The following is an 18,711-nucleotide window of genomic DNA, read 5'->3' on the forward strand; positions in this document are numbered from 1 at the left end:
GCGGCTGGGCCCGTGAGCCATGGCCGCTGAGCCTGCGCGTCCGGAGCCTGCGCTCCGCAACGGGAGAGGCCACAGCAGTGAGAGGCCCGCGAACCGCAAGGAAAGAAAAAAAAAAAGAGATAAGAATAAAGAGAACATTGGAATAGCTGCCCTGAAGCAACGTTTGATTTTCAAATGAGCAGTACGGGCTTGTGGGTATTGTGGGGCATGGAGGAGGAGAGATTCCTTCAGCTGGAGCGCCTGGGGAGGCCTTGTGGTGGAGGAGGGCAGAGGCTGCGTCTTGGAGGACAGCTGGGGGTTGGCAAGGCCCGGAAAGGAGCAGAGAGGCAGGGGCAGGCGGTGTCTGAGACAGCGAGTCGGTCAGAAGTGGGGCAGAGATCCAAGGGAAAGGCAGGGGCTAGAATTTAGTTCTAGAATTGAATCAGGCTCTACAGGCAGAGGGCGGGGCCCCAGGTGGCTGCTAGTGGCGCTTGCCCTCTGGTGCGAGGAGACGGGAAGGCCTTTGTGAGCTGGAGGAGGAGATTACTGAGACTTTGACCATCTCAGCCTGAAGTCATCTGAATAGAATATTCAGAGCTCGTTTTTGGAGGAGAAAATGAAAAAAGGAAAGATGAGGCAGCCAAGGGTTGAAAAGAGGATCATGTCCCAGTGTGCACGAAGTCCTATGGAACGGATGCTTGGTCGCCATCGTCTCTGCTTTCGAATCCCGCATCGGATTTAAACTTCCGTGTAAACAGGCTGAAGATGAGTGATAGACAGCACTTTGTTAGTGATCCCGCTCTGGGTATATTTCGGTGGACAAGGGAAAGACTGTCTAGAAATGCATCTGGAAGGAGGGGAGAGAGGTGTTATGTGGGCTGGTGGAGGAAGGGTGACCCCAGGTCAGAGGCGGCGGATGGCAGTGAGCAAAGACCCTTGAGGGAACACTCCAAATAAGAGACGCTTTCAGGTCAAAGCGATGCTGAAGCCAGAGCTCGAGGCTGGTGCGCTCTGCAGGGAGACAGACCACATCAGGAGGGGTGGCCAGTGGGTGGAAGGCCTTGGAACCGCGTGAATTGATTCCGTAAGCTCTTGGAAGTGCCCATGCCGGAGCTTCGACGCGTGTCTGTAACCCAGATACCCTCAAGGAATGACTTGGTTACTCTGTCCACCCTTGGCTCTTGGAAGGATAATACCCAAAGGTATCTGTCAGACCCAGGTCCTCTGAGTACCTGATACACTGAAGGCGCCTGCCGTAAACACAGCCTAGCGTTAGGTGTCCGGGCCCTGTGCCTGGCTGAGTTTCTGCGTCATGGGACCCTCTCAGCTGAGAGCAGGGGTGGCCTGCACCACCGCCCCACCGAGACGGCCCCTGGGGAAGGAACAGCACGCTCAAGCAGGGGCAGGGGCTCTAGGGCAAAACCCCTGATACGTTCTCAGAGCTCCCCAGCCCCCATCTACACATAAGCTGTGTGGTGTTTTGTTGTTGTTGTTGTTGTTTTGTTTTGTTTTTTTGCGGCACGCGGGCCTCTCACTGCTGTGGCCTCTCCCGCTGCGGAGCACAGGCTCCGGACGCGCAGGCTCAGCGGCCGTGGCTCACGGGCCCAGCCGCTCCGCGGCACGTGGGATCCTCCCGGACCGGGGCGCAAACCCGCGTCCCCTGCATCGGCAGGTGGACTCCCAACCACTGCGCCACCAGGGAAGCCCAGCTGTGCGGTTTTGAGGAAGAGGAAAACAGAAGAGGGTCAGGCAGGGGTGTCAGACTTCACGGTGCAGGCATGGCAGTGGGTAGCAGAAATGCCTGATGTCGTGCTTCTCTTCTGCAGAAGGGCACCATGCCGGTGGAGAGAATGCGCATGCGCCCGTGGCTGGAAGAACAGATCAACTCAAACACGATACCAGGGCTAAAGTGGCTAAACAAGGTAAGTGCGTGTGCGCGCGTCTGCTTGTACGCGCGTGGGTGTGTGTATCTGTGTGAGAGAGATGCTTTCTAAGCCGGTGCCTGTGGATCACCGCAAGTGAAACTGTTCTTCATGTTCAAGATATTATGCTTATTATTTACAAAAAACAACCAAGCAAAAAGGATCGTGAAAATATGAAATTATCATATAAGGAAGACTTGTCATCCTCTCAGACTGTAGCCTCGACCCCGAGGTCAGGCTCTGGTCTCGTGGATGACTGTTGATGGCAAGCTTCTTGCTGTATTTCTGTTCAGTAATTCTTACCCTTTTCCTTCTCTAAATTCCTCTCTTGCTTCTGGTTTGCGAGGATTAGAGGACATGGAAACTGTAGGGCTTTCTGTTGGGAGTGGAGCATATTGATTTTCTTTTCAGTATTCTTTTTTTTTTTTTTTTTTGCGGTACGCGGGCCTCTCACTGCTGCGGCCTCTCCCGTCGCGGAGCACAGGCTCCGGACGCGCAGGCTCAGCGGCCACGGCTCGCGGGCCCAGCCGCTCCGCGGCACGTGGGATCTTCCCGGACCGGGGCACGAACCCGCGTCCCCCGCATCGGCAGGCGGACTCTTCAACCACCGCGCCACCAGGGAAGCCCTCAGTATTCTTTATGTAAAGAAAACTTTTGTTTTTGTCTTAAAAAATGGTTTTATTTTTATCACGAGGTCCTGTTTGTGTGCCTACCTGTCCTAAAAAAGCAGTATTCCATCGTTTACACCCCCTGTCTATACATAAATACTTCCTGACTTTAATCAACCTGAAAACTCTCAGTTTAGTTGATCCTGCCTCTCATGGGGAGAATCAGGAAGACATTGGATGTAAAAATAAAGACCACCTGAAAACATTTAGTTATAATCTAGAAAAGCAACGAATACATCGTGCTCTGTTTAAGATGGCCCAAGAGAGAGATTGCTCTCCCACTACCAGGAATATTGCGGTTCTCCTGAGCCAATGTCTTCTTCCTCTTCTGCCTCCCCCCTGCGTTTTAAATCTTAAGGACACGATGAATAATTTAGCAGGTCAGCCTTTACCTTTGTATCACGTGCTCCAGAGCTTAGAGCCAGATTGTGACCGCTCCTAACAAGTGTACAAAATATTGCAGCATCATTTTTTTTTACTAATATTACTCCTTGCTTCATTTTATCTTTTCAGATATCTCTCAAATCTTATTTCTTTTTGTTCTTTTCCCCTCATTTACCTATTTTTTCACTTAAGTGTAACAGCATATGTATTTGAATGTATCTGAGTCCCTCCTGAAACAAGATGGGGTAGAAGTAAACAGAAATACTTTAAGTAAAGCATATGCTCACTTCACGTGACCTGTCATATATTTTAAGGTCTAATGGCAAACAATATATTTTTCTAGGCTTGCAGCGTCTATAGTGTTTTAGGTTTATATCCTGGAGGGGCTTTGTAATTAGCCTGTTCCAAAGAAACAAACAAGAAATCAGGTTGCCCCCTGTCCTGCTGGGTTAGCAGGGGTGCATGCAGAGGTGTCAGTAAAGGGGAGATGATAGTCAAAGGAGAGCTGAAGAGACATAGGGTCCTCAAGAACAAGAATAACGATAGTGATAATGATCATAATAAAACTAATTTATGAAGTGCAGGCACTCCTCTACGCAAGATTGTGCATTCACTCCCATAATCCCCACCATGGGGTAGATGCTGTTATTTTTTCCATTTTGCAGACAAGGAAACGAAGGCTTGTAGGTTTAGTAGGATTCTATTTTGGAGAACAAAGTAACATTGCCTATTATTGATTTAGGGTGTGAAATTAAAGCAGGTGTTGGTGATTTCCGAAGAGAAGTAAGTTTGGTTTTGCTTTTTCTTTTTTTAAAACCCACCCACCCATTTTGGCTGGCTTGACGCGGTGGCACACTTACAGTGTCACTGCGTCTCCTGCACCAGGTGGGTGCTTGATGTGCTACAGTTTGTTGTTCTCTATAGTAGGTTGAATGGTGGCCCCCTCAAAAGATAGGTCCACATCCAGACCCCCAGAACTTGTGGATGTGAACTTATTTGGAAAAAAGAGTCTTGGCAGGTGTGATTAATGTAAGGATTTGCAGATGAGATCATCCTGGATTATCCCGTTGGGCCAATCCAATGACAAGGGTCCTTACAAGACACAGAAGAGGAGACACACATCCACGGAAGAGGAGGCGGAGACTGGAGTGATGCAGCCACAAGCCAAGAACACCTGGAACCACCGGAAGCCAGAAGAGGCAAGGGAGGATTCTCCTCAGAGCCTTTGAAGGGAATGCAACCCTGCTGCCTTCTTGGTTTTGGATTGCTGGCCTCCAGAACTGTGATAGAATCCGTTTCTGTGGTGGTAAGCCACCCAGCGGGTGGCAGTTGGTTACGACGGCTGTAGGAAACTCACACATCCTCGCGGGGTAGCTTCCTCACCGGTACTCTCCGCTGAGACGCCTTGTCCTCCGGCCACCGTGCCCGTGTTTTTCGGATGGAGGACCAGAAAGTGAATGGATGCCTCTTGGTGCAAGTGAACACGTGACCCCCCTCTGGCGGCCCTTCCTGCTGAGCCTCACACACCTGGCTCTTGGCTCGTGAGTTCCCTTCCCTGGTACAGAGGGACAGGAGACCGTCCCCTTGTCCTCCGCTGGGCTGGGTGTGGGCCAGGCTGAAGGAAGGAGGGTGTGCTGTGGCTACAGCACATGGCACCTCTCAGGACGGCGCTGTCCCCGGAGCTTGTGGACTGCCCGAGCGTCCGGTGCGGACAGAGCCGTCCCTGTCCCTGTAGACCTCAGGTGGCCTCAGGGCATTTCCTCTCCATGCCCACACCTCCCCAGGGCATCTATTTATAGGTTTGTGCCAGCTTAGGCTGGCTGGCATTCGTCTGTCCACATAAATATTTCACTCAGACCCTACTGTTATTTTCTGTCCACTCCTAAGCCTAAGAAAATCCCTGTTCGTGTTTTGAGTGGTTTGAGGCCATTCCAAATTCTCCTCTCCCGCTGGAGCCCGTTGTGACTTCTGGAAAGCCTGTGCCGTCTGCGGCGCTTTGTCATTCACTTGTGCCTTAGCCGGGTTCCGCGTGTCGGTCCTCGCGGCGAGGCACTCCAGGCTGGCCGTGCCAGAGGGCGGGCACCAGGGCTGTCCTGATTGTTGCTGCGAGCTCAGTGCCAGGCCTTGTGCCCGACACTCAGGAAGTAACGTCGTGCTGAGAATGAATGGATGAATGATGGGCACTTGAAGGGAAGAAACGTCAGTGACTCTGTTTTTGTTCTGTTAAGATAATGAGATGTAAGAACACTGGGTTGGCAGCTGTCACGTGTCTCTCAAATGGGGACACTGTCAAACCCAGTGCATTCTTAGTAAGAGACGAATAGGTGGTTAATTAATGCCTTAAATTTGTTTCCACCTCCTCCTCTCAATACATGAGGGGTGGAGGGTGATGGAACGGGTCCTCTGGCCTCCTCTGGAGGAGCGCTGAGGAAGTTTGGCAAAGCAATATTATAACTAGTATAACTAGTTCTTGAAAGGGGTCGTGGCTTGGGCCAGTGACTTTTTATTACGAATATTTGCAAATAGACATAGTGTGCTTAAATGATCTAATGACTGGGAAGAATAGCGCAGTAAATTCCCATCTAGATTTAAAACTCACGTCTAGATTGAACAATCATTAACATTTACAAAGGATCTGTGGGGTGTGTGGTAACGCAGCTCCCTGATACCGTACATCTGTAAGATCCAAGAACGTTTCTTATAGAGCCACAATACCACTATCAATTAGGTAATCATAAATTAATCGTAAGTAATCGTCATTTAAAATGTCATTACTGCCCTGTTCATATTCAGAATGCCTTGAGCGTTCCCCAGATATCTTTTTACAATTGATTTGTTCAATCAGAATCCAAAGAACGCGCACAGGTTGTGTTCGGTTCCTGACTGTGAGCTGTGTGCTCTCCCTTTTTTCCGTCTCTCCATTGGCTTGTTGAAGAGACCAGGTCAGTTCTGGATTTCTCCTCATGCTTGCTTGTGGTTTCCCTGGGCTGTTTCTTGAGGAAGGAAGGAGGTGGCCGCATTCAGGTTCACCGTTTTTCTCATCGCTCCGATTGATTCCCACTCTGGGTTTTTTTTGTTTTGTTTTGTTTTATTTAATTTATTTATTTTTGGCTGCGTTGGGTCATCGTTGCTGTGCGCGGGCTTTCTCTAGTTGCGGCGAGCAGGGGCAACTCTTCGTTGAGGTGCACGGGCTTCTCGTTACGGTGGCTTCTCTTGTTGTGGAGCACAGGCTCTAGGTGCACGGGCTTCAGTAGTTGTGGCACGCGGGCTCAGTAGTTGCGGCTCACAGGCTTAGTTGCTCCGCGGCATGTGGGATCTTCCCAGACCAGGGCTCGATCCCGTGTCCCCTGCATTGGCAGGTGGATTCTTAACCACTGTGCCACCAGGGAAGTCCCCCAACCCTGGTTATTGACATTCTTATTTCTCACCCGAGATCTGCCTGGACCGGGCACCAAGGCCCCTCCCTCCCCAAGCCTGGGAGATCATCAGGCAGCTCCCGACCTTTTCCTGCTCCGCACTTTGAGAGCAGGCTTGTGCTTGTGTAAATATCAGGCCATCTCAGAACAAAGTAAGAAGTCCAAACAAAAGTAGGAAACGACATTGGAACATCTTCTAAATACTGGGGGAGTGAAGAGGCACAGGGAGATAAGAGGACTAGTTTCAAGAGGACTAGTTTCCGTTTGGGCCCAAGCTATGTTTGCTCTGCTTTGCTCAAGATTATCTCCTCTTCTCAACCCCAGCCGGGCTTCTCTCTCCTGCCTGCAGGTGGGCAGAGGTCTCTATGTATCTAAACATGAGTAGCTCCGCTACTGCATTTAGTCCTTCCGTACACGCTGTGTGTAGACACCACGAGTGGGGACCTGGCGCTTGGGATTCTGATGGCACAGCCTGATGGCACAGAGTCTACACAGAGCAACGCCCTCCCTGTCCCATAGAACCAGAATGTTTACTGGTCAGAATTTCTTTCAGGTTTAAAATGAGTTTTGCCATCTTTATCTTTCAACATAGTTTTGCAATTTGAAAAACTAGTTAAAAGTTACATGTAGTTTTTTAAAAAATTTACCTTTTTTTTTTTTTTTTTTGTGGTATGCGGGCCTCCCTCTGCTGCGGTTTCTCCCGTTGCGGAGCACAGGCTCCGGACGCGCAGGCTCAGCGGCCATGGCTCACGGGCCCAGCCGCTCCGCGGCATGTGGGATCCTCCCAGACCGGGGCGCGAACCTGGTTCCCCTGCATCGGCAGGCGGACGCGCAACCACTGCGCCACCAGGGAAGCCCATTTACCATTTTAAAATGTGCAATTCAGTGGCAGTCAGTACGTTCACAATATTATATAGCCGTCACCACCCGAACTTTTTCATCACCTCAGAAGGAAGCACTGTACCATGAAGTAGTCACTCCCCATTCTCCTTTCCCTGGTTCGTGGCAACCACTGATCTGCTGTCTGTCTCTCTGGATTTGCCTTTTCTGGATATTTCATATAAATGGACTCATTCAACATGTGGCCTTTGGTGGAAGGCGTCTTTCCCTTAGCACAGTGCTTTAAAGGTTCATCCCTGTTGTAGCACGTATCAGACTGCGTTCCTTTTTGTGGCTGAATAATATTCCATTTTCTGCATGTATAACACGTTCTTTATCTGTTTCACCAGCGGGTGGACGTTTGGGTTGTTTCAGTCTTTTGACTATTGTGAGTAGTGCTGCTATGAACATTCTTGTATAAATGTTTGCACGGACAGCTGTTTGTAATTCTTTGAGTGAAATTACTGGATCATGTGGTAATTTGTGTTTATTTGTGTTTAATTTTTTTTTTTTTTTTTTTCGGTACACGGGCCTCTCACTGTTGCGGCCTCTCCCGTTGCGGAGCGCAGGCTCCGGACGCGCAGGCTCAGCGGCCGTGGCTCACGGGCCCAGCCGCTCCACGGCACGTGGGATCTTCCCGGACCGGGGCGCGAACCCGTGTCCCCTGCATCGGCAGGCGGACTCTCAACCACTGCGCCACCAGGGAAGCCCTGTGTTTAATTTTTTGAGGAACAGCCAAGCGGATTTCCAGAATGGCTGTGCCATTTTACATCCCCACCAGCAATGTGTGAGGGTTCCAGTTTCTCCACATCCTCATCAGCACTTACTATTTTCTGTTTATTTTTTAAAAAAATTCTAGCCGTCCTAGAGGATATGAAATGGTATCTTATTGCTGTTTTGATTTACATTTGCCTGATGACTAGTGGTCTGGAGCATCTTTTCATGTGCTCATTGGCTATTTATTTATCTTCTTTGGAAAAAGGTCTATTCACGTCCTTTGACCATTTAAAGAGGATCCATGGTGGATAATTGCTAGGTCCAGTCATTACTTTTGTGGTTTCATGGTTTGAGCATGGTTTCTGGGAGACTAGTTTTGGGAGGGGTGTGTGTGTGTGCCTGCAAACACGCAAATGCTTGAAAAGATCTCCTTATAAAATCAACTTTGTGTCTTAGGAGATAGATTTCAGATTGTGTCACCCCAGATCTCTTTTGTCCTAGAAGAAAGGACAACAGCAGATTCTTTAAGGATCTATATCTTTAAGCATTAACCTTTAGATTCTGGTTGTGTAGTTCAGGAAAAAATTCTTTCACCTGAGATAAATTCATTTGCATGTTTTTTGCTTTCAAGTGAAAGTCAGAAACTGCATTAAGTGATTTTGCCCTCTTATTTTCTTCTTTTTTTTTTTTTTTGTGGTATGCGGGCCTCTCACCGTTGTGGCCTCTCCCGTTGCGGAGCACAGGCTCCGGACGCACAGGCCCAGCGGCCATGGCTCACGGGCCTATCTGCTCTGCAGCATGTGGGATCCTCCCAGACCGGGGCACAAACCCGCGTCCCCTGCATCGGCAGGCGGACTCACGACCAGTGCCCACCAGGGAAGCCCCTGCCCTCTTATTTTCATCTACAGTAAGAAATAAAGTTTCTCTCAGCCCTCTTGTGATCACTGCCCTTTTGAATCTGGCCAACCTGAAACCCTGCTCTCTCTCGGTGGATGATACAGCATGAACAAGGAGGGATTTATGAAAAATCTCTCGCTTTCAGTTCTTCTTTACGGACTAAGTTTTAAATACATAGAATTTTCCCTTTTAACAGTTCTGGGGAGATCTCAAATGTTCTGACATATTTTTAGTTCAGGCTTTGCAATATGTTCTATGGGGAGGGCCAAGTCCCTTTTGGGTCGGTGGGGACCGTTTGTATCTTTCATTGTGTGAGACCAAAGTGGTGGAAAATCCCTACTGACGTTTTCTTTCCTGCTCCAGTGTATTGTGCGGAGATCTGCATACCTAGAAATTATCAGACCTACCTTGAGCGCTTAAAAAAATACGGTTTTCCTGGGTTTTAATCTCCATGGAGTCCAAGTCAACAGATCTGTTGTAGGACAGGAAATCTTCTAAATCTAAACCCTGGGAGACAATGGGTGATATGAATAAGTGACTGAATATGGGATTACACGACCTCGGTTTCGAATTTAGATACTTAACTACTATAAGTTCCTCGGCTAGAAAATTTAATTCTGTTTCTCAGTTTCCTCAACTGTAAAGCAGAAAAAATAACATACACGCAGCTCGCAGCTCGTTAGGGTGTTGCAAAAACCAAAACTGAGACCATGTGGACATGCCAAGTGAACCAAGTTTCACATAAGTAGTTTTACTACAAGTGTGACTTTGTTTCCAAAGCACTGGTTTCTAATCATATGTTTGCCAGGTTTGGTTTAAGCAATTTTGAGTTACCTCTTGGCATATAAGAGAGATGGAGAGGGTCTGCTCTAAGAAGAACTGTACTTGAGGGACTTTTCTCCAGAAAAGGAGTATCATCTTCGTATATAATCGGTACATCTTTGTGTGTCTTTATTGCTATTTCATGCAGGTAGTAGACACATAGGGATTAGAGCAAAGTATTTTATTTCTGTTGGCTGCGTGAGCACATTGAGATAATTAGTCTCTGTGACAATGGCCTCAGACACCCCCAACTTCCCTTTAGCGGCAAAATGAGTGTTCATTTGGAGAGTTGCCTAATTTTTAATTTACCTAAGGCAGAAGGAATTGCTCTTTACCTAGTGATGGGAGTAGATCACAAGACTAAACATTAGGGCTTCCCTGGTGGCGCAGTGGTTGCGCGTCCGCCTGCCGATGCAGGGGACACAGGTTCGCGCCCCGGTCCGGGAAGATCCCACATGCCACGGAGCGGCTGGGCCCGTGAGCCATGGCCGCTGAGCCTGCGCGTCTGGAGCCTGTGCTCCGCAACGGGAGAGGCCACAACAGTGAGAGGCCCGCGTACCGCAAAAAAAAAAAAAAAAAAAAAAAAAAAAAAAAAAAAGACTAAACATTAGAAATGTCAGTAAGTGGCCAGTTACCTGTGTTCCTATAAAGGAAAGGAGGCACATTGGCATTTCCCAAATCATCACTGTTGACCTTGGAATTTATTTTTATCCTACTAGACTCAACTTGCCTCCCAATCTCACCTGGTAGACTGTCAAGGTTTGGGGCCCAGTGGGGAAGTGGGTTTGGTTTACAGTAGATACTCAGCAAACCCAGTGATACTTAGCAGGGAATCTTACTAGCTAGAACTAGCTGTAATCCTCTGCAATGGTGGCCTGAAACCCAGGGCTGCAGTGCTTATTTACTTTTTTTTTTCTTTTTTTTTTTCAGGAAAAGAAGATTTTTCAGATCCCCTGGATGCATGCAGCTAGACACGGGTGGGATGTGGAAAAAGATGCACCACTCTTTAGAAACTGGGCCATCCATACAGGTATTAACCCCGCATTGTTTATAGAGCCCAGCACTGTTGCTTTTTTGTGGTTGTTTTCATGCCTTTAGGTATAAGTGACAAATTAAATCGCAAAATGTTTAAAGTGTGCATTGTTTTTTGGTGACAATGTTTAAGTTCTACTCTCTTGGCAAATTTCAGTTATACTGTAGACTGTTAGCTATCGTTTATTTTTATTTTTACTACATATATAAAATCTCCTGGCTTATGACTTCATGAAAATAGCTCTGATAAACCTGAGACTTGTTCCCAGGCACATCTAGGACACGTAGGGTACAGCCTGCATCACTCAGAAGTGACTCTCGGGCTTCCCTGGTGGCGCAGTGGTTAAGAATCCGCCTGCTAATGCAGGGGACATGGGTTCGAGCCCTGGTCCGGGAAGATCCCACACTCCGCGGAGCAGCTAAGCCCGTGCGCCACAACTACTGAAGCCTGCACGCCTAGAGCCCGTGCTCCGCAACAAGAGAGGACAGCGCAATGAGAAGCCTACGCACCACAACGAAGAGTCGCCCCCGCTCGCCGCAACTAGAGAAAGCCTGTGTGCAGCAACGAAGACCCAATGCAGCCACAAATAAACAAACAAATAAATAAACTTATTTTTTAAACAAAGAAGTGATGCTCAACCCATTCCATAGAAAACTTAGTCCTTAAATTTCCTGTAAATGTGGTTTTCTGATGAAGTTCCCCAGGTGTGAACCAGGGGAATATAGAACTTATTTGTTTTGCTTCGTATAAACTTGGGTCAAATTTATCTCCCCCAAAGGTAGTCAAGATTATATTATAACAAAATTTAACTAGCGAGCTATTTGCAGGAACGGACTTTTACTTAATGTTTGAGAGTCAGATGAAAAAGAGACCTTCCAGTTGCCTGTGCCTGTCGGTCTACTGGCCTCCTAGCTGTGTCTTTTCCTTACCTTGATTCTCCGTTCTTCTACCATTATAATTTTCTCTCAAGCTATTTCGTAGAGCCAGGGTGACCAGTTTGTCCCAGTTTGCCTGGAACTGTCGGGTTTTAAAACAAAAATTCCTGCATCCCAAGAACCTTCTCAGCCCCAAGTAAACCAGGAGGTTTGCTCACTGTAGGTGTGGCCTAGAATTAAAAGGGTTCTCTGTACTACCTGCCAGCAGTCCTGTTTCCAGAAATTTTTACTCTAGAAATAATTTTTCCCCTCTTTTTCTTAACCTTAATTTTTTCAACTGTTTTGTTAGGAAAGCATCAACCAGGAGTAGATAAACCTGACCCAAAAACATGGAAGGCGAATTTTCGATGTGCCATGAACTCTTTGCCTGACATTGAAGAAGTCAAGGATAAAAGCATAAAGAAAGGAAACAATGCCTTCAGAGTCTACCGAATGTTGCCTTTATCTGAACGGCCTTCTAAGAAAGGTAGATAAAGATATTTACTGACTAAAACAATGATCGCTTAATATACCTTATAGTGCCTTTGTGATTTCTTTATTTCCACATCCGTAGTCACAGCAAGGATACAACCCTTGTTCCCGTTGTGGATGATAATTCTGCTCTTACCTGGCTGGGGAAAATGACTCTCAGGGCCCCCAAAAGCTGTAAAAGAAGCATTTGGGATCTTGGCCATGTACAGATTAAAGCAATAAGTTCATTGAGAGTTTCAGAAAGAATTGAACTTAGGGAAAATGCCTCTCTGTTCTTCATGAATTAATCCAGAACTATTTTTGTTGCCACAGGAAAGAAACCAAAGACAGAAAAAGAAGACAGAGTGAAGCATATCAAGGTAATCTTTGTTCAGAGAGGAGGCCAAAGTTGTGATCATACTAATGATTCATATTCTGTCTCATAAAAATAAGTGATGTGATCTCTGTGAAGTATTTAATCTTGCTTCTTTTGCTGTTGTGTTTCATGTGCTTTACACGTCTCCTCTTTGGCATGTACCCACTTGTAGACTCCAGTACACACATCCCTTGCTTCATCCAACTTCCCTGAGCAATTTATGAATGAACTCACAAATCCATGCTGAGCTTGACAGTCTCAAGCCTCCATCTGGTCCCTGCAACAGTTGCCAGCATGTCACTTAGTTCCAGCTAAGCTCCAGCAACCAGCTACTATCTGATAATATTAAGTATATTTTCAGGCCATTAAATATTTTTTAAAGTATATTAAATAGTATATACTTACATTAGAATGTATTACCTATATTTATATATATGCATTGTGTTGGCCAACTTTTTGGCCAACCCAGTATGTATGTACGAATGTATGTATGTATGCATATATTCCATGACAAGCCATTACTTTGGGGACACAGAGGTCTGTTCAAGCCCTCTATTCGTGTGGATCTCATTAGTTTGTTCCTGCTCCACTATAGAACCAGCTTTCATAACTTCCAAAAGTTTTCCATAGGAATGCGTTTGTGTGTGTGAGCTTTTCAGTGGGCTGTGTAGTCTGAAATCCCCTGCAGTGTGTGAGGGTCTTTGTGTGTAGATTAGGTGGCCCTTGTTCAATAGCCAGAGAACTGCCAAATATCCCATGCGAAATCGAGGGTGAGCTCAAGTCGCTAAGCAAAGAGCAGACACTACAGTCCAGACTGATAGACCATCAGAGAGAAGATTGTCTGTTTCACCGCGCCCTGTTTGCACATGAAGAAACAGAGGCTCAAGAGAGTTGAGTGACGTGGACCCAAGGGCAGTGGAACATGTGGCCAAGTTCACACGGTTATTTAGAACTGAACTTAAAAGAGATGCCAGGCATTCTGGTTTCTACTCTAGAATAACTCTTGAAGGAAAAACCAAATTGCCCACACAGTACAATGTTTAAAAGCAAGCCACTCAGTCAAAATAATCGGAAAAAATACCCCAAAAATGTACTTCAGTTTGACTTGTGAAGGTAGAGGGAAAACTTAGGTAAATTGTTAAAGTTTCAGACACATTTACTCCTGCAATGGAAAGTAAATTTTTTAGCTAGAGTGTTTTAGCAGTGAGACCTCAGGTTTCCACTTCCAGTATTTTTAGTTGGTGACTTATTTTAAATGTAGCATAGTATAGGTAGGCCTCATTTTGTTATAACTTTTTGTTATGGTAAAACTTTATACACAAGAAGGAGGCAAGTGAGTCAAACGTGCTTCATAGACCGTCACCCCGATTTCAGCGTTAATCAGCTCGTGGCCATTTTATTTCATTAGTACCTCCCTCCACTTCCCTGCATCCAATATGAAACTGCAGATGTTCAACCATTTTTGACTTACAAAAACAATTTCATGTGGTTCAGCCCAATATTTTAAAGCAGATTCCAAACATCTTATTTCTTTCATGACTATGTCAGTATATATCTTTAAAAGATAGACACTTTAAAAATAACACAGTATCATTATTGCATCTGAAAAAACTAACAGTAGTTCCTCAAAAACATCAAATATCCAGTGTTCAGATTTCCAATTTGTCTCTTAAGTGTCATAATTTTGATACTGTCTGTTTACTGGAATCAAGATCCATATAAGGTCTACGTGTTGTGATTTTTGGATATGTCCCAAGTTTTTTTAACCTATAGGTTTCCCCTAGATTACTTTTAAAAAATTTATTTTTTTCTTGCAATGAAAAAACCCTGTTTTTTTGTTGTATCAAGTTCCCCACAGTTTGGATTTTTTTAGGGCCTACCTTCTGATTATTGTTGCTTAGTCAGAAAAGTGTAACTTCCACAAATATGTGATTTTGAAGGATCTGCTAGAATCTTAAGTACAACTATATCATATTTGCTACTAGTTTCACAGCATCTAGCTCAGTGCCTGGTACAGAACAGATAATTAATACATATTTGACCACTGAATAGATGAATGAGTATTTGTTGACTAAATAGATTCATAAATAAATGTAATATATGGGGAGGAGGGAGTGGGGAGTTCAGAATGCAGATTTAATTTCACAATCTCAGTTAATGGAGAAATGAAAATGGAGTAACAGATGTTCACTTTTCAACCAGCTTTGCTCAAACATAACCACCAGACTTCACTGAATATCAGATGCCAGCGATTGGAAGATGCACCATTATTTTATGTATCTGTAAGCAAGAAAAAACTGCTTGCAGTGAAATCATGACACAGAATTGATTAGAAGGCACGTCCCATTTCAGGGGTGTGGGAATGTGCACCTTAGAATTGATGACACTTGGTGTTCTTGTAAGTAAAGGACATCTGCAGTCACATCACCGATGGTAGTGTCTTCCACATGGCCAGGCCCGCACTGGCCCAGGGAAGCAAGTGAGAGATCTCTTAGGTGCAGCCACGTGGGTCCCAGCAGAGAGTACAGTGAGAGATCCTCCTGTGACGTAGATATGGTCAGTATCTGAAACACGGCCCTCATAGAGACATTGTTCCTTCAGCAGAAGGCAGGTGATTCATCCGAAATAAGAGCAGCCTAACTTTTGAATTTAAATCTACTCGCATCTGTCCTATGATGAAGCCTTGGAACGTGGATGAGGCGAGCGGGCTTCCCAAGTTCTGTGGTTCATGACGGCATAGTGTTAATGTTTCTGTAGAGTGGTTCAAAGTTAATTCTCTAGGTTGTCTGGAATTATATATATAAAGGACCTTGTCCTTACTGAGTTATTAATACATTACTTTTTATTGTTTGTCAAACACCTAAGCTCTGAGTTTTCTGTTCTGTGTATATGTATATATATATATATATATATATATATATATATATATATATATATATATATGCACAACTGGATAGACTAGGGTTGGTTTCTTCCGCAGAGAAAATTTGTCTTGTATGTAGTAACTAGGTATGAAAATTGGCTGTTAAAACAAGCTCTTCCCAATCTTCCTTTAATTCAAGTTGAATTTTTTTAAGATACCTGAAGAAATCCTGATCTTTTTTTTAATTAATTTTTTTATTGGAGTAGAGCTGATCAAGTTGAAGTTTTAACTAGCAAAGGACGTTTAGAGCATGCAGGCCCACTGTCAGAATATTTCTTGTGCTATTCAGGCAATTTATCTCCATGCTCTTTGTCTCCTCCCTAAATAGCTTCCCTGAAACTGGGAGACCCAAGGCTCATTGACCATGTAATATGTGCAGAAATGCTGCCCCTGTATCCCCTGATGTTCTCTTTGGGACTGTATGCTGTGCACTCAGTGAGCCATCTTTTACTTGAGCTAAGCCCTGCCTGCGTGGAGGTAACTGGCTGTCTAAGGAAATAAGAGTCAGAAACACAGTAGTGAGCAGTACAAGATGGGACATCATCAGAGCATATTGGGGTTTCAGAAGATGTCACAAGGCCAAGATCAGTAAGGATAGAGGTGGGTAAAACAGCGAGGTGGTAGCTGACATTTTGGAGCCCCTACCCGGTTCTCAGCTCTAATTATTATCTCATTTAGTTCTTCCTGTGATGGGCAGGTTTTCTCTCTCTCGCATATGTGGCAATGGAGGCACAAACATGTTGAGTAATTTTCCCAGAGTTGCTCCACTTTATGGAATTGGGATTTGATTCCAGGTTAGTCCAACCTCAGAACCTGTGCTCTTTCACTGCCCTCAGTGCCTCTCAGCCTCTCGGAAGCTGTGGGCTCTGATCCAGGCCTCGGGGGACTCTCCAGTATATTGGTGGACATTCCCCAGCACCAGATCAGACGTGAAGCCCTGGAGATCAGAGCTGCTGTTTGGTCTTCGCTGGATGAGTCAGGACACCGGCTTCATTAGAGCCAGAGCCTGAGTGAGGGTACAAGGGGAAACAAAGGCATGTAGGTAGGGAGGATTCGGAATTAATACTTCCTGCCTCAGAGGATTGTTTGCAGAGGACATACGCATGCTTCGAAACTGTGAAGTGCTTCCAGATTAAAACATTGGTGTGATGATGGAAAACATAATCAGGGACTGTCTCTAATGTCACTTGGTAAAGACTAGGACTGGTCTGTATTAGTTCTGAGTGCAGGCCTCTGGGTGGAAGTTACAGAAAAGCAGGTATTGGCTGAGCAGAGCTTTCTAATAGAGTTCTCACCGCCAACAGTGACTTGAGCTGGAATACGAAGCAATATGCTCTCTGTCACTGTCCAAAGACAGGCTGAATGACCGACCACCTGTCAGGGCTGATACTGGAGTGATCTTTCCATGGCTCGCAAGGGGTCTTCAAGTTTTTAAGCCTCACGCCAGCAACCCACCGGAACTTTCAGGAGATGAGATCAGAGCTGCCCTGGAGGGAGCAGGTGAGGGGCCTGCCCGGCCCACTCTGGTGCCTCCCTTTCCTCCTGGTGGCTCTTGAGAGGACTGCTCAGAGCACAGTCTGCAAACTGGTTGGCTGAATAACCTCCGTGGATGCTTTTGTGAGATAAGGCACAGCTGAGCTCCTTGGGGAGGGTCTGGAGCATGGAGGAGTTGATATTTAAGAGAGGTTTTTCTCACCGTGATGGGAAGCAGCAGATGAGGGGAGAGACTGCAGTAGAGAGCTTAGATGAAGATGGTGGCAGTTGGAATGGAGAGGAGGAGACATTCCTCTGGAAGAGGAGGTGGAGGAGGAAGCCAGGTGTGGATCTAAGAGGTGGCCCTGACTTCTCACGCTTCCTGGAGGGGATGTTGGGAGCGGAGCATGTTTTGTGGAGAAGAGGGTGAGTTTAACTGTGGACGTGATGGGCTAGAAAGGGCAGAGAGGGCCCTCTAAAGCAGACACCAGGTGGACAGTTGGATCTGACAGGCACCGAGCTCGGGTGAGCGTTGGAGGCCAGGGGTGCGGTCCTCTGCCCAAGAACGATGTTGGAGGCCGTGGGAACAGATGCCTTCTCCAGGAGGGAAGCAACATGAAATGAACACGGAGACCCAAGGAGAAGACGAGGAGAAAAGCCAGCCAAAGAAAGAAGTCTAAGGGGAGGTTGCAGTGGGGGCGGCGAGGAAGAGAATGAAGACGGCCTAGTTCCAAGGAAGGAAGGGGTTCCTAGGGCTGGGCAGGAGGCCGCAGCCTGCTTCAGTTGCACTCCTGTTCTTAGTGGCCTCGGGGCCTCCGAGGTGTAGAGTGTGCAGCTCCCCGGGCCGACTTTGACTTCCATGAAGCCCAGCTGTCAGCCTGAGGTTCTTGTTGGTAGAGAGACCTAGAGGTGCCCTTAAATTTGGCTTTGAGGAGACTGGCTTTGCACAGATGAATTAGGGCATTTCTGGAGGTTGGGGATGGGAAATGGTCTTCTGGCCATTATATTTGGCCTCAAAGGAGGGGACATCTAGACAAGGGCTGTGGCACAAGGATGAGACAGAATGAGTGGCCTTGGTTGTCCTGTATTCGGCCCACCCCCAAGCCCCTCCAGCAAGCATGGCTTTGAGACCAACCAAAGGAATATTATTTTAGAGGTCTAAGGAAGGCTGCCCCTGCCCCTGAACGCTCTCTTGTGCTGGTTTGCTTTTGCCTAAAATCCCTTAAACTGTAGAACAAACCTTGGATTCTATAATGAGAAGAAAGGTTCTTGGGCATAAATATTTGGCAGAGTTAATAGATCATGGAGCGGTCTGAACCCAAGTACAATCTGTTTTTTGGTTTTCTTCGGGGCAAGGTGATTTACAGGAGAGCCTATATCTAAAGTAAGAAAGGGAACAGAAAGAGGAGGCTAGTTCAGGATTCACCAAGGCCAGGTCATGGTACAGCCAGGCGGGGGACAGGGTAGGAGTGGGCATCACAGAGAAGCAGGAGCTGCTGTGGGCAGAGGCCGTTCGTGACCTGCAGGATCTCTGTACATGTTCCGTAGACAAATGTTCACCCATTTTCTTAATTTGGGTTCCTTGCTTTTTAAAAAAAAAAATACATAGTTTAGGTTTCGATCTCCCTATTCTAGTCATTTCAAAAATTTCAACCGGGTGTAGTGAAGATCCCTGTTTTTTCTGCACGCTGGATGCTACAGGGACCTTTCAGGGAGGTGCTGGCTACATTTCACTATGCAATCTGCCATATTGTCCTTCTAAAACCAGTGAGAGGGCTTCCCTGGTGGTGCAGTGGTTGAGAGTCCGCCTGCCGATGCAGGGGACACGGGTTCGTGC

At 46.5% G+C, this 18,711-nt stretch overlaps 1 protein-coding gene across 3 annotated transcripts in view; it reads left to right on the top strand.

Annotated features, from left to right (window-relative positions):
• IRF2 (interferon regulatory factor 2) overlaps nt 1–18,711 on the top strand; it is an 86,239-nt gene that overhangs the window by 45,436 nt on the left and 22,092 nt on the right. For all 3 annotated transcript variants that reach the window (XM_024117361.2, XM_055081118.1, XM_028481421.2), the window contains exons 2-5: nt 1,806–1,901; nt 10,615–10,714; nt 11,942–12,118; nt 12,436–12,482. In XM_024117361.2, coding sequence (XP_023973129.1) covers nt 1,815–1,901; nt 10,615–10,714; nt 11,942–12,118; nt 12,436–12,482 — 411 coding nt within the window. In that variant the 5' untranslated portion in view covers nt 1,806–1,814. The remainder of the gene's footprint in view (nt 1–1,805; nt 1,902–10,614; nt 10,715–11,941; nt 12,119–12,435; nt 12,483–18,711) is intronic.

The sequence above is a fragment of the Physeter macrocephalus genome, chromosome 20 (genome assembly GCF_002837175.3).
Source record: "Physeter macrocephalus isolate SW-GA chromosome 20, ASM283717v5, whole genome shotgun sequence".
NCBI classification, from domain to species: domain Eukaryota; kingdom Metazoa; phylum Chordata; class Mammalia; order Artiodactyla; family Physeteridae; genus Physeter; species Physeter macrocephalus.